This window comes from Mycena indigotica (assembly GCF_014461135.1).
Source record: "Mycena indigotica strain 171206Taipei chromosome Unknown Mind.scaff0006, whole genome shotgun sequence".
In the NCBI taxonomy this organism is placed as follows: domain Eukaryota; kingdom Fungi; phylum Basidiomycota; class Agaricomycetes; order Agaricales; family Mycenaceae; genus Mycena; species Mycena indigotica.
The window spans coordinates 4474562-4488825 of record NW_023503005.1 but is presented as its reverse complement, the minus strand read 5'-3'; the positions used below and the strand labels follow the sequence as shown (position 1 = coordinate 4488825).

The window sequence follows — 14264 nt, the reverse complement described above, 5'->3', positions numbered from 1 at the left end:
TTATGTTTACTGTCTGTACTTGGTATTGATAGCGGAGGCGAAAATACTCTTTTTTGAACACTGTTGTTACCGTAACTCCGATCGACCATCATCTTGACAGAGCCGGTTTGGCGTCCCAACCTGGGGAAAGCAACGTGCCCTACAAGCAGAGGAATCCTCCCAACACCAACGGAGGCACCCAGAGGACCCATACTTGTCAGCGCGTCGCCGGTTAATCCTTCCCGTATTTCCAAGTAGGCGATGTCTCGGAGAAGCAGTGATCAAAAAGTGTGAAATCGGACCGAGGTTTGAAGGTAAAGCAGGTTGGCGGAGACGCACGAGATGGCACCGCTTCCTACTGGCTCGAGCACGCACATGTGCCGTCATCAAAGACGAGTCGCTCTGCAAGAGTGATGCTAATAGGAAGGGTCCAATCGTTGTCTGAGAAGAGAGAAAGAGACATGAGAGAACAGCAAAAGCAAGATGTGGATGAGGAGATCGTTTATGACTGAGCTGATACTTCGACACCAAGTTACCGCTCCAACGACATGGGGTCAGCAACTTTCCCTGAGAACCCATACGTACCGCCAGTTAATCCTTCCTGTCTCGACATAAAGCTTGGATCGCATGAGCAGTGTGATACTGCGCAAATGCAGTGGTCATTTGTCGTCTCGATGGGATGGAGTAAAGTATTAGATATTAGTGAGAGCGTAAGGGTGATGCTTGCCAAAAGTGTGGCGGAGGCTTGAATCAGACGGAGCGTTCCGGGCTGTGCCTGGGCCACTTTGTGAGATTCAATTGTGGTCCAAAAAGCACCTCGAAAGTCGCAATAGAAGACGCTGCGGCATACTACATGTCAAACGATGAGGAAGGGATGCTGGTTGCCCAAGAAATTCTAGACCGTCGTATTCTTGATGGCTGAGGAGACGAAGTTTGGACCGCAGTGTTCATGCGGCTCACGAAGACACGGGAGTGGAAAGGAAGGAAGGAAAAGTAAGGTGTGACCGTCTCAGTTTGCCATCACTTGAGTATCGAACCAAGCATATGTCTTGGATTTGGCTCCACTGCCGCCGCTCCAGCAATTGGCGGGCACGATACAACTACACTACAACTACTTGCAAGTGGTTAAAAGCTGAAGGCTATAGCTCCTTCCTCACTGAATTTCAAGCTACAGCAAGACAAAAAACCATAATTTACATGCCCCGATATTCTGGTGGCGCCAACCCGTCTTCCCTATGTCCTGCTGGATCAATACGCTGAGCAATGAGCTCGACAAGGCGGTCCACATCCCGCGAGTCAAGCCCAGACACAGGCGAACGTGTGGTCGTTGTCGGCACCGGCGGGGCCACAGGTGATGCCCCGGCCAAAGCATTCTTTTCGGTTCCCGAAGTAATCCGTGTTTGCGAATTAGACGTCGCGGAGAATGCAGTTGTTCCATTAGAGCTGGTAGCATACTCCGTAAAGCTTTGGACTGGGTTATTTGTCGCGGGGGAGTTGTAAGCCAGACTGCCGCCATCGGAATAGCTTGTGGGGGGTAACATCGGGCGATGAGGTTCCTTCTCGAACGCGTCAATTGACCCCTCCCCTTCCTGTTTGTGTTTTGACTTTGAACGCCTCCACAGTAACCATCCTAGAACGACAAGCACCAGCACAGCTATTATCGGTCCAACGATGACACCAGCATTGACTGAAGAATGCTTGGAGGCGGACCCGACATTAGTGCTAGCAAAGAATTAGACCGACTATGTATGACATAACTCGAAACCAAACCTTGAATCAATACTCGGGGAAGGCCGTAGAGAAGAAACACTCGAATGGCCAGCAGAAGACGACGAAGCGACCCTCGAGTTGGTGGTATAAACACGGAACGAGTTCACGTTCAACTTGACATCGGCCCCCGAGTTACTAAGCGTAACCGTGTGGTTCTTCTTCGGGTCCAATCCGCCCTGGTAGAATAGCAGGGCATCTGGCACCTTCCAAAACGTCGACCCGTTGTAGCTCGACTCCTTCCCATCGACGTTGACAGTGTAAACCCAGCCGCCCCAGTTCGCCATCCCATATATCGACACGCCGACCGCGTTGCTCACCACCATGGAGACACTCGCAACTTTGTCCGTTGTCTGCTGCCATGGATGCGAGACCGTGGCGTTGGGGATCCCAGCCGCACTTTGTGTTGACCAGTTACCGGAATATTTCAAGGCGGAAGAATCAGAGTTATCGTAGAACAACTCCGCTGGGGGATTGCTGCAGAATATAAGTACGCGAAGACTGCGCTGCAAAAGACGCACTCATATTGCGCCGAGATAACTGCACGGTCGAACGCAAATTGTTGGGAACTAGTCGGCCGAGCAGTTAGCGTGACTAGGAAAAAACTTTCAGTCGGAGGAGCAAAATGGTGTAGGAAACACACCTGAATGCGCGCCTTGGGTCAATCCCGTGGCAGAGAACAACAGGTTGGAGCCCGTTGGGGCATTCGTCGAGCGTTTATCGTCGATCACAGCGTCGTATGAGCTGTTACTCGTGCCATAAAGATAGACAGCGGTACCTAGCCTTGATCAGTCAAAGCCCGATTTTCGAGGATTTTCGTTGCAGTGTACTCACCGAAAAATTTCAGGTTCACAGAAGCTCCACTGAGCGATGTGAGGTGGTACGAGTCCCCAGCGCCGCCCTCTCCCGGTGCGGACAAAAAGCCGTTTTCTGTGTACCACGGAATCCACCCATTTGCGAGGCCTGAACCTGAGCCATCGGCTAGATATCGTAATGTCAAAGTGAGAGTAGCTTAATTGGAGTGCTGTTACCATAAGGAGCTGGAGATGGATGAGCAAGAACCAGACTCGACACAACTCGCGTTTGAGCGGTGAAAGCAACTCACTGTAGGTAAGGAGTGGACTCGTGTCGTCCACCGTGAAATTCCAAGAGGCAGACATTACGGTGGAGGGCAGAAGCAAGGAAAAACGAGCCCAAGGGTAATTAGTGCTAGCATCGGCAAAGTTTGGGTGATGATGGGTATGTGGAAAGGGTTCATTCAGTTCATGTGATGCGTGATGTGCCTGGCCGTGTCGCCGTGAGCTTCAAGCGTTGAGCTGACCGCCTTGCACGCATTAAGAGGCCTCAGGTTGCTCTTCTCTGAACGGAAATCGGTATATTCTGCGCCATCAATACCGGTGATCAACGCAGCTGCAAGTCGCGAACATGGCTTTGTACTTTACTTACAAGTTTCATCTCATGGTGATCCCGCAGAGAAAGAAGAACGTCTTGAGTGAGGTTTGGAGGAGCAGTTGGTTGAAAATCAAAGGTTGGTCACGAACTGTCACCAACCAGAAACTCTTCCCCGACTGCAACGACATACATGGACCCACGCAACTGGAGCGCTTGTTCAGAGCCTCCATAGTCGGAAGAAGGATATCTCTATATCTTCACTCGACCATGCATATCATCACGGACCCACAGTGTCAGAAAACACCCTTGTTCTGGCCTCGAATGTGGTCCCATCGGTACTGCCAGTTCGGTTGGTTGCATCCCCTTCAATTAGAAGATTTGGACGACAACGCTTGCGGCATTTTCTCATTTGGACCTGCAAGACACCCGTATTATATCAGGACTATCAAGCCGTCTACGGAGAGCACTTGAACCCGTCGTGTTAAGTACGATGGGCTCCGTTGTGAAAGGACTTCCCAGTGGAGACCATATAGCGATACATAAGGTGCGCTGGAATGTTTATTCAGCACTTTTGACCTCTAACTCGCTTCAGAGTCTTTAAACTTGCCGGAGATGTGGTCCGAGTCATGGTCATGAGCAGACGATGCGAACAACCTGATCAGGCTCAAGTCGTTGCACAACTCGCTCTAAAATGACACCAATTGCCACTCCTGCTTCGTGGCGGAAACTCTCCAAGATGGCCTATGGTCCGAAGTATTCGACGTTTTAGCCCCCATACCAACCATATCCAATCTAATCATCGAATCCCGTGGTTTTCCGAGCGAGTCCAAGTGAAGACCGTGATATGGCAACTGAGGCGGTCTCCTATCTCCGAATTCCTTCCCTCACGTCGCGCAACAAGTCGGTCTTGGCCGCCGAACGCCCAAATTGTTTGATCTGGAGACCACAAGTTTTCGCAACATATTTTCAACGAGCCATGTCACCTTGGATGCGTTTCCTTTCCTGGAGAGTTCCTTTTGCAATATATCGAAAACATGGTTTGCCCCCGAACTCGTTGAGGGCTTTTGGCCTGAAACTGGTGACGTCGAAAACACTGCAAGAACATTTGTCAGTTTACTGGCGGCTTTACCCAATCTCTGCCTTATTCGACTGCTCCTAGCAGGTGCCTACGAGGACTCCGACAACTATGGTTAAATTATGGGGTCTTTAGATTTTCCCCCCCGCTTTATCCAAGCAACTTTCCCCGTCGACCAACTGGATTTAACTCTCGATCTTGTACCTCCTCGAATGACTACACAGCAGAAGAGGACTTGCTGCAGTCGCTTGCAGAGAAGCACCCTCTGCTTGAACGTATCATCATAAATCGCCTATGGAACGACGACGAGTCTAAAAGCTTCTGGGACCCAATTGTCAGTGAAATTCAACTGCCATCACCTCTGTCCCAAGCTTATGCAGGCGTAGCCTCGATTCCGCACTTTCACAATCTCAAAGTTTTCGATTTCAATCTTGATGACGCAGAGCGATTTCTGGAGCGCCGGTTCACCGATCGGGAAGCACTGATTCCAGGGATCACGCAGACCGCCTGAAGAAATTTGTGATGTATGCCCTTCGCCCAAATTGCAACAGGTGGCGATGCTGGTGGGCGTTGGCATCCGATCGCGAGTTTCACGACCTTGCTGGGGACCCGTGGGAAAGATGGGCGGTCCTTCGATCCAAGGACGGGTCACTCCAACTTGATTCAACTCAACAATAACACTCAATGGGCGTCTATAATTGGGAGTCTACTCTTTGAACGATTACTATCGACCTTGCTGCTATATCTTGTATCCGCCGATAGCGATGTCGACTGTTATTGTCTGTCTTTTTTGTCTGGACAATCTCAATGTCTTCTGACGACGTTCTGGAGGACAATAACGGAAAGTCCGAAGAGAAGTCGGTCGGGTTCCCATCTATACATCCGGGATCAAACTGGGACCCACAAAGGAGAAGATTTTGAATATGAGTCCAACACGCTGTCGGAGGTTCAGCTTACCCCCGGCGGTGCTAATTTATGGGAAAGTGCTTGCATGGAGCGCAACAGCCAAGTATCGGCTGGCGAGCGACCCAAGACTGTGCTGATGTAGTCCAATCACTGCGCGGTAGTGTCCACTGGCAGCCTTTCTCGCGAGCGTACATATACATCTCATGGTCGCCATATTCCCTTCGCGACCAAGTAAAGCATCAACCTTACTGCTATGATTCGCGTTGTGTGGACGAGCAAAACGACAACAAATGTTGCCAACTTTGCACAATGGCAATGACAGCATACTTGATTTCTGTCTCAGTGTCTGCACCTACAAGCTAGTGGCCTTTTTGTTATCGATGTTGCTATCTGACAAGTTTGACCAGCTTCCTCCTGCTATAAAAGTCCCCTGAGCCTCTATCCATCACATACCGTTCTCAAACACCGACAATGTCTCTCAAAGAAAACTTTGGCTTCACTAGCAATGTCGCAGTACCCACTGCCGCGAATTTGTCTCGCAGAGGTCGTTCACTGGCCGACTTGGGACTCGTTATGCGGTCTTCCACCTGCATCGACCTGGAGGACGCCGAAGCTACAGGGTCTGTTCTGTTTATTCTCCGTGGCCGGATTGTTAGACTAAACACCAGTGCTATGCAGAATTCAAATCATCGACATGAGCGAAGGAAGCGAAGGGCCCGGGGTCGATATCCAAGATGACAGCATTGGAAGAAAGAGCATTCGACTCATTCTGGGCTGGCTACTCCACGTCATTCAGCTTATCTTCTTCAACGTCGTCCTACTGCGTAGATCGTACACTTGCACGCAAAAGCTCGCCCCAGTACTCAAAGAGCTTCGAACGCTACGTGACGAGGATCGAATCAAATTATGTCAGCGCAAACTTTCCGAGCCGGACTCCACGCTCCCTCCCGAGGTCCACGAATCCGAAGCGCTATGGAAGATATTCGTTCAAGAACGGTCTAATACCTGGAACTCAATACATGCCATCCAGGCTTTCATGGGACTGTAAGCACTCTTTACGACGTATATCGCTTTTATTCAACGAAGGCCACAGAACTCTCTTTTGTTCAATTATCCAAACCGCCAATAAGAACGATTCCACAACACATGCAATGTCTTGGATCACCATATTTGCGGTGTACGCGAGCGCTGTTCTGACTACCGTTATACCTGGAGAACTCAAGCACGCCCTCTGCCATACGGCGCATTATGCGGTCCATTTTCTGGTGAGTCTTCCTTCGTTGATTGCACTGGCATAATACCCATCATGGTATAGAAGATCCACGATAGAGAGCGTTCGTCCTTCCATCCCTCTTTGGTGGTACTTCTCTCGCTGCCTAGTGCCGCCTCTCTGTGGTGCGTAGCTCCCAACTTGAAGGTTTTGCTTCACTCTAGGTGCTGACGGACTCGCAGGAGCATCCCGATTGCAGCATTTACACTCTACAACGCGTTTTTGCATGCTATTGCTCCAGCTACAACCTCTTCAGACACCGACGTATTTCTCCCAAAGAATTGGATCTATGCCATCGGGGTATTATTTGCCTGCGTTCTGGTTATGGATGCGCTTGCTGTGTGGTGGGCAGTTTCCGAACTGCGGCACTGTTTTGCGATAGTTGCCACGCCACACCGCCGAGGCTTGAGATCCTTGGCCTAAACGGGACGGCCGACGACTGAGAGACTGAGAAATTATGCACAACGAGTAGTAAAAGACGACGATATGCAGATGTGTTTTGAATCTTATCACCATTTTGTTGTTGAGCGGTCACGGTGATGCCATGATAGTGATCCCGACCGGCTCACACAGACCCACACTGTGTCAATGCAGTTTTCTTGTTCTTTTCGACTGCCACCACCGACTGGATGTGGTCATGGCTTATACCCATAGGCCTAGCGGCTTGGATGGCTTCCAATGTCGTTCGAGGCCGCCAGAGGCGTCCAAAAACACAGCGGATACACCTCGAAGATCTCAATGACGATGTCTTGAGAGCTATCTTCTCCAAGCTTCATCCCATCGACCGCATCATCGCTTCAAGCGTATCACGTCGCATTCGAACAACCCTAGTCCCAGACATATTTTGGAGTGTTCAATGGCAACCTCCGAACCAATCTCTCCCATCCAAGAACTTGTTGCCCTATGTGCGGTCTGTTCTAGGTATTTTGATCCTCCCCTTCATGCTGAACCAATATAGAACCTTCAAACTTTCCGGAAACCTCCACGATAAGAGACAATACACTACTTTGGTCAACCACACAACGCATGAGGCCATTGTGGCACAGCTCAACAATGCGCTTCCCCAACTCACTTTGCTGAGCACGTTTATCCTTGGCTCATTCATGCTTGGTGGCCTTTCCTCAGAGATTATGAAAATCCTGACCCGTCTACCGACCTTACAGCGCCTTACTCTCGATGCCAGCTGGCTAAATGACAGTCCATTCATCCTCAATCCTGGCGACTGTGCGACAACTCTCAAATTCATTCAATATACGACCACGTATCTCACTCGATCGAGTGATCATGGGGTTATACGGCGATCACCAAGAAAGCTGCAGATTGAGGCTAGCAACATGCGTCATCTTCTCGCTGGATGTCATAGTACTTTGGAGGGAATCGTACTTCCCGGAGAATTGCTCATTCGTGCAGTCGATATCTCCTTACAATGGACTGCGTTGCGAGAACTCGTCGTGATCGGACTTTGGCCAGAGGACGTCGACACTACTTTCCAAGACGGTCGTTCGCAAATGCTTCAGGTTCTCGAAGCTCTTCCTAATCTCTATCTGATACGCCTTGGCATCTTAGCCCAAATAAATGACCCTCAAGACCGCACGAATATAATCGGCTTAACGCATGCCCCTCCTCATCATCCAGCATCATTCCTCAGGAATCTCCGCATCTTCAAACTTTCGTCGCCTACCGAAGATGAACAAATTTTGGCATTTCTCCCTTCTTCGTTAGAGTGTCTCGCTTTCCCGCGTTACCCGATAGAGCGCATGCTCGACACTAGGACTGTATTCCCCCCATGCTCTCGCCTTGTCGACATTCTGAATCGTGGCCACTTTCCATCACTCGAAACTCTCGACCTCATTTATGTCGTGTCTTCGATGGCTGATGTGGAGGCAGAGGGTGCCTTCGTGTCTTCACTTCCCTCCAAGCATCCTAATCTATACTTCCTGTCTATTCAGCGCCTTTGGAACCATCACTTGCCAGAACTGGAGGATCACTGGGAACCAGTCGTGCGTCGTTCTAACGACTGACGCTTTCATACTAATTTTGCGCCAGCCTAAATTCAGAACGTTATTATCTCGTCTGAAGCGACTGCGTCAGTTTAAATTCAATGCAAGCGTCCCTGAACGCTTCGGACGTTTCCCTTTCAGTGGCCTTCTCGAAGACTACCATGAACATATTGACCGCCTCGAAGTTTTAGCCTGCGCCATTACCTCCGAGTGTCCGTGGCTCGAAGACATTGCTATGTACCGCGAGCTGGGTAGTAATGTCCTGCTGTACTGGTCATATTGGGACATGGTCGTAGACGATGATGGGACGCCGCGTTTGCAACGGCGACAGCATCCCATTCCGAGGTCAAGTGCTCCTAGAAAGCATTATCAAGTTGTTTAATCAAGTTTTCGAGTTCTGTCTCGTCCTGCAAGAAAATATAAAAGTCCTGGTATACCAGTGAAGCACAACTACATTGGATACGTATTCAAATTGGTTTCCTCTTCTATTTTGGGGCTAGGCTCGCAGAGCGACTCTGATTCTTCCACCCATAAACGACCTTCGAGAATGCTCAAATTCGATAACCAGGCCGCGGAGAAGACTCTAAAATGACTTTTTGTCAGCCTCTCGGTTTCACTGGACGATCGACATACGTTCCCAAACAAACCATATTTTTCGTTCTCAATCGCGCCGGCATGAAAGGTACAGATTGCGCTGCCCTGATTTTGACTGGAATCAACGTCAATCAAAGGTTCAAGGGAAGGAAGAGTGATCTGGTATCCCTCCGCCAAAATGAATGTAACTTTAGTCTTCGCGAGGGCTGGATTATTTAGTGCGACCTCCCCAAGCCCATAAGCCGTGAAACCCATTTCTCCCATCGCTTTGAACAGTCCCTTACAGACACTGGGAGGAAAGACGGAGAGTTGTGATCCTGACAATGAAATGAGCCATCGTTTAGACAGAGGACGTGAATATTAGTATATCTTACCTGTGTCGATAGCCATGTCCAATCCAGATGGAAAGACTACCGTGGGTTGATTCCCAACGGTGACACCGAACAGCTTGACTGTCCAGTGTTTCAACTGTGAGTTGCATTCCATCCATGGGCTCCAAGTATCATGAGCAATCCGATCATGTTCCCGTCTCTGCTTGGGGTCGTTGTTATTTGGCCCCAGTATCATCCAACTAGTCCTTAGTAGTAAAATGTGACAAGGTTGAGTGGAGTTTGAGCTAGCTGACGTACTGCTCGCCGATTCCTAGAGCGATTGTAAATCGAGACACCTAACATTATTGTCATATTGGTCTTTGAATTTGTATGCCGAGCTTACCTCGAAGCCAATCGACTGGCAAAACTTAGGAACAAATAGCTATAGATGGTTGTGGTGATACTCGGAAATGGAATATGTGTTCAACGTGGACACTTACGTCAGGTGGCGCGGCAGCAAGCTCAAATGGAGAGGTATCGTAGCTGGAGATACAATAAGCATGCCGCATTCAAAAGTAACCAGAGTCACTGACGCAAGTGCGAGCCCAAGAATGCCGTCCATTTGATCATGGTGGCGGAAGCGTCGATGGCCTTGGGTAGCATGTTGCAGGCTAGTCGGAGGTTTCCAGTTCTTGGTTGTTTCCAATGTTGCAGCCGTAGCTAGACCGAAAACCATGTCCTCTAGACAGTGAAAATCGAATGATTCCCTTTCCCAGTCAAACTTTTGTAATAGACTGAGAGGCCCGCGGAAGAGTTGCAAATCTGCAGAAAAAAAGTGAACAATGGGGCAAAGTAAGCCATTTTGGACACACTAGCATGGAATGAGTCCGGAAACGACAAACGGTACACTTTCCCGGGCTGGGTAGCCTCAGCATGACCGCTGAAAGAGATGGCTCGGTCATGGCGTTCTAGTTTGGTGACATGGTTTGACTTGACGAATTTGGTGCTTGTACGAAGATTAGATTCAGAGTCATTGACTTGGACTGTGAGCAACACAGCATCAGGATGATACATCCAGCTAAGTGATAGTTAAAATGATGCATATATAAGCCAAATTAGATCGGGACTCACGTCACTGAGCAACCTAGGTTGTGTGGCCTTTGTTAGTTGATTGGGTAGTGCCAGTGACAATTCACCTTACCCGTATCTACAAGAAGTTTTGGCCATTTTGTTCGGCTACGGATGGGTGTGATACCAGTGTGCGCCATTTCCTTTGGGTTCTCCTGATGCGAAGCCTGGGATGCAGTGTTGATTGGACAATTGGGAACAAGGCACGATGGGAAATATTAGTAATTACCATTCGAACATAGTGTAGACCATCGGCTACGGTGAATTAGCTCATCATTGTTGTCTCAAGCGCACACAACAAACCTGGCAGTTTACGTTGTTCAAGGGGTATCATTTGTCCTTGAATATGTTCTGGTTCATTGGTTTCGCCATCTCTGAGAGCGGTTATGGACGCAGTCCGAATGACCAAAGGCGATTGAGCAGCAAGAGCCCATCGTGACTGAAACTCAGATCGGCATGGGACAGAGTCAGATCCTGAAGAATGGGTCGCTTCTATCTGAGACTCGGACCTGTCCTGGGAGTTGGCAGATAGCGAGCGTGGTCCATCTCCTGGTTGGGTGGGGGCATGGAAGCAAGCAGTGCCAATAAAGGGGTCATAAAAGATTCCCCATGCGTGTTCGTCAGGTTTGACCACCTTGTGCTTTTCTACAGCCGCAATTAACTGGCACCCATTAGTTAAAGCTTCATGGTTAGTATTATCAACACAACAGCTCACCGATCTAAGATGCCATTTGCTATTGCTGCTGCGAGGAAAGGCCTTGATTTCAAAGAGGAGAGGTTCGGACATCAGAGTACGAGCGGCGATGATTTTGAGCGGTTTGAAGTCATCCGAGTTCTTATATAGGATCTAGACAATTGAAATGCATACGTTGACTAGGAGGTTGTCCACGAGAATTATCGAGAAGAATAAGAGACAATAGATCTTATTGTCCGAATTGATAAGCACTGTTTCAAAGTTGAACCCCAGAGCGAGATGTGCGATGCTTCCCTAATCGAGAGATAACGAGTCAACTAAGAACTTGAAGAAGACAACAGATACCGCCCTCAAGGTGTTGTTCATGCAATGAAGTTAGCAATACAAGAAAGACAGTAGAAGCCAATAAGATGCCTCTTCGAGCGGTTCGTTTCTCACAGTATATCAATGGAGGGACGGTGGACCCACAGTCCCCACGTATTGTCATGGCACAAGAGCTCAAATTCCATGGAATCTCGCCTGTCAGCATGATGGGGGGTAATCATTGGAAAGAAGGTCCCTTTTGTGCTCATGGCTTGTGCGGAATGATTGTAGGTGACCAGGTTATGAGGGCTTAGGTAAGACAGTGATGGTTTTCCAGAACCACACAAATGACAAGTTGATTTCTTGTTCTTTTCCGAGTTGCCACCACCGACTAAATGTGGTCATGGCTGATACCTTTGGGTCTTGCAACATGGATGACATTCAACGTTGTTCGAGTACGCCAGAACCGTCCAAAAGCACGGCGGATACACCTCGAAGATCTCAATGACGATGTCTTGAGAGCTATCTTCTCCAAGCTTCATCCAGTCGAGCGCATCATCGCTTCAAGCTTATCACGTCGCATTCGGACAACCCTAGTCCCAGACATATTTTGGAGTGTTCAATGGCAACCTCCGAACCAATCTCTCCCGTCCAAGAACTTATGGCCCCATGTCCGGTCTGTTCTGCGTATTTTCGTTGTCCCTCTCACACTGAACCAATCTAGGGCTTTCAAACTTCATGGGAACCTCAAGAGGCAATATACTACTTTGGTCAACCACACGACGCATGAGGCCATTGTGGCACAGCTCAACGATGTGTTTCCTCAACTCACTTCGCTGAGTACGTTTACCCTTGGCTCATCCATGCTTGGTGGTCTCTCATCAGAGATTATGAGGATCTTGTCCCAAATTCCGAGCCTACAGCGCCTTACCCTCGACGCTGACTGGCTAAATGACAGTCCATTGCATCGTCAATCCGGGAGACTGCCATGCAACCCTCAGATTCATCCAATACTCGACCACATATCTCACTCATTCGCGTTCCCTTGGGGTTATACGGCGATTGCCCAGCGAGCTAGAGACTGAGGCCAGCAATATGCGGCATCTTCTCTCCGGATGTCACACTACTTTGGAGGGGATTATACTCCCTGGAGAACTACTCTTTCGTGCAATCGACACCTCCCTGCAATGGAATGCGTTGCGAGAACTCGTTGCGGTCGGACTTTGGCCAGAGGACGTTGACACTACTATTCAAGACACTCGTTCACAAATGCTTCAGGTTCTCGAAGCCCTTCCTAATCTCTATCTGATACGCCTTGGCCTTCTAGCTCGAATAGATGAGCCTGAAGGTGTCACAAATATAATCGGCTTAACGCATGCCCCTCCTCATCATCCAGCATCATTCCTCAGGAATCTCCGCATCTTCAAACTGTCGTCCGCCTACCGAAGATGAACAAATTTTAGCGTTTCTCCCGTCTTCATTAGAGTGTCTCGCTTTCCCGCGTTATCCGATAGAGCGCATGCTCGATGCTAGGAATATCACTCTGGAGTTTACCGTGTTTTTGACTCCCAAAAGTTGATTCAAAAAGGACTAGTTTTCATACAAAAAATATTTTTACAGAAAACAAATAGTTTCCACAAAGGGAAAACTTTATACAAACTGGTTCCCTTTGCGGAAACCATTTGTTTCCTGTGATATAGATTTTTGTGCAAAAAGTAGTACTTTTTGAATCAACTTTTGGGAGTAAAAATCCCGCTAAACTCCGGAGTGATATTAATGTGTTCCCCTCATGTTCTCGCCTTGTCGACATTCTGAATCGTGGTCACTTTCCATCACTCGAAACTCTCGACGTCATTTATTTTGTGTCTTCGATGGCTGATGTGGAGGCAGAGGATGCCTTCGTGTCTTCACTTCCCTCCAAGCATCCGAATCTATATTTCCTGTCTATCCAGCGCCTTTGGAACCACCGCTCGCCAGAACTGGAGGACCATTGGGAGCTAGTCGTGGCGTCGTTCTGGTCACGACTCACTAGTGCTTTCATGCTAATTTTTGGCCAGCCCAAATTCAGAACACTCTTGTCTCGCCTAAAGCGGCTGCGTCAATTCAAATTTAATGCAAGCATCCCTGAACGCTTTGGACGTTTCCCTTTCACAGCCCTTCTCAAAGACTACCGTCAACATATCGACCGCCTTGAAGTGTTGGCCCGCGCCATTACCTGCGAGTGTCCGTGGCTCGAAGACATTGCCATGTACCGCGAGCTGGGTAGTAATGTCCTGTTGTACTGGTCATATTGGGACATGGTCATAGAGGATGATGGGACGGCGCGTCTTCATCGGCGAAAGCATTCAATTCTGAGGTCAAGCGCACCGAGAAAGCATCATCAAATTGTTTAATTAAAGTGTTGAATCCTTCCAGTCGTTTCTGTATAGACACTGTACTAAAGCGTCTTTTTTGTTCTGTGCTTCATGAAGCTTGCCTGGACCAGTAGTAGGTAGTTCACAAACTGATTTATCAGTTTTTCACAAACTGATTTATCAGTTTTTCACAAACTGATTTATCAGTTTTGCTTATACCGACCGGGAGTGACCAAACCGAAAGTGCCCTGATTTGTGACGACCACCGCATCACTCATGCCGCTGTCACGCTGTCACGTCAAAGAGACTCTTGCTTTAAAATCCCAAAATACTTACAAAAGAAAACAGCTTGCCTAGGAAATATTTTGGACAGTATTCCCAGAGTATGGTAAACCAAAAGTCATATATGCATGTTCAAGACATATTATTTTATTGGTAACAAATGTAAATAATCCTAGTACTTGGCACAACTCATACAGTTCACACCAGGG

General features: G+C 48.6%; 3 protein-coding genes across 3 annotated transcripts; 1 reads left to right on the top strand and 2 right to left on the bottom strand.

The window, feature by feature from the left end:
* Nucleotides 1-1172: 1172 nt before the first annotated feature.
* On the bottom strand, nt 1173-2906 carry MIND_00783000 (uncharacterized protein; the record flags this gene model as incomplete). Its single annotated transcript, XM_037364517.1, has 7 exons — nt 1173-1701; nt 1750-2223; nt 2268-2340; nt 2390-2524; nt 2581-2727; nt 2778-2786; nt 2852-2906. 7 exons carry the CDS (start codon nt 2904-2906, stop codon nt 1173-1175), a joined length of 1422 nt encoding a protein of 473 aa, XP_037220161.1.
* A 2684-nt stretch (nt 2907-5590) lies between these two features.
* Nucleotides 5591-8771, top strand: MIND_00782900 (uncharacterized protein; the record flags this gene model as incomplete). Its single annotated transcript, XM_037364516.1, has 3 exons — nt 7004-7299; nt 7348-8389; nt 8436-8771. The coding sequence occupies exons 1-3, from the start codon at nt 7019-7021 to the stop codon at nt 8769-8771; spliced, it is 1659 nt and encodes a 552-aa protein (XP_037220160.1). The 5' UTR covers nt 7004-7018.
* A 114-nt stretch (nt 8772-8885) lies between these two features.
* Nucleotides 8886-11209, bottom strand: MIND_00782800 (uncharacterized protein; the record flags this gene model as incomplete). Its single annotated transcript, XM_037364515.1, has 13 exons — nt 8886-8972; nt 9023-9300; nt 9358-9560; nt 9613-9650; nt 9698-9736; nt 9795-9837; nt 9888-10116; nt 10167-10372; nt 10426-10438; nt 10496-10589; nt 10652-10677; nt 10726-11083; nt 11138-11209. The coding sequence occupies 13 exons, from the start codon at nt 11207-11209 to the stop codon at nt 8886-8888; spliced, it is 1686 nt and encodes a 561-aa protein (XP_037220159.1).
* Between the last annotated feature and the right edge of the window lie 3055 nt (nt 11210-14264).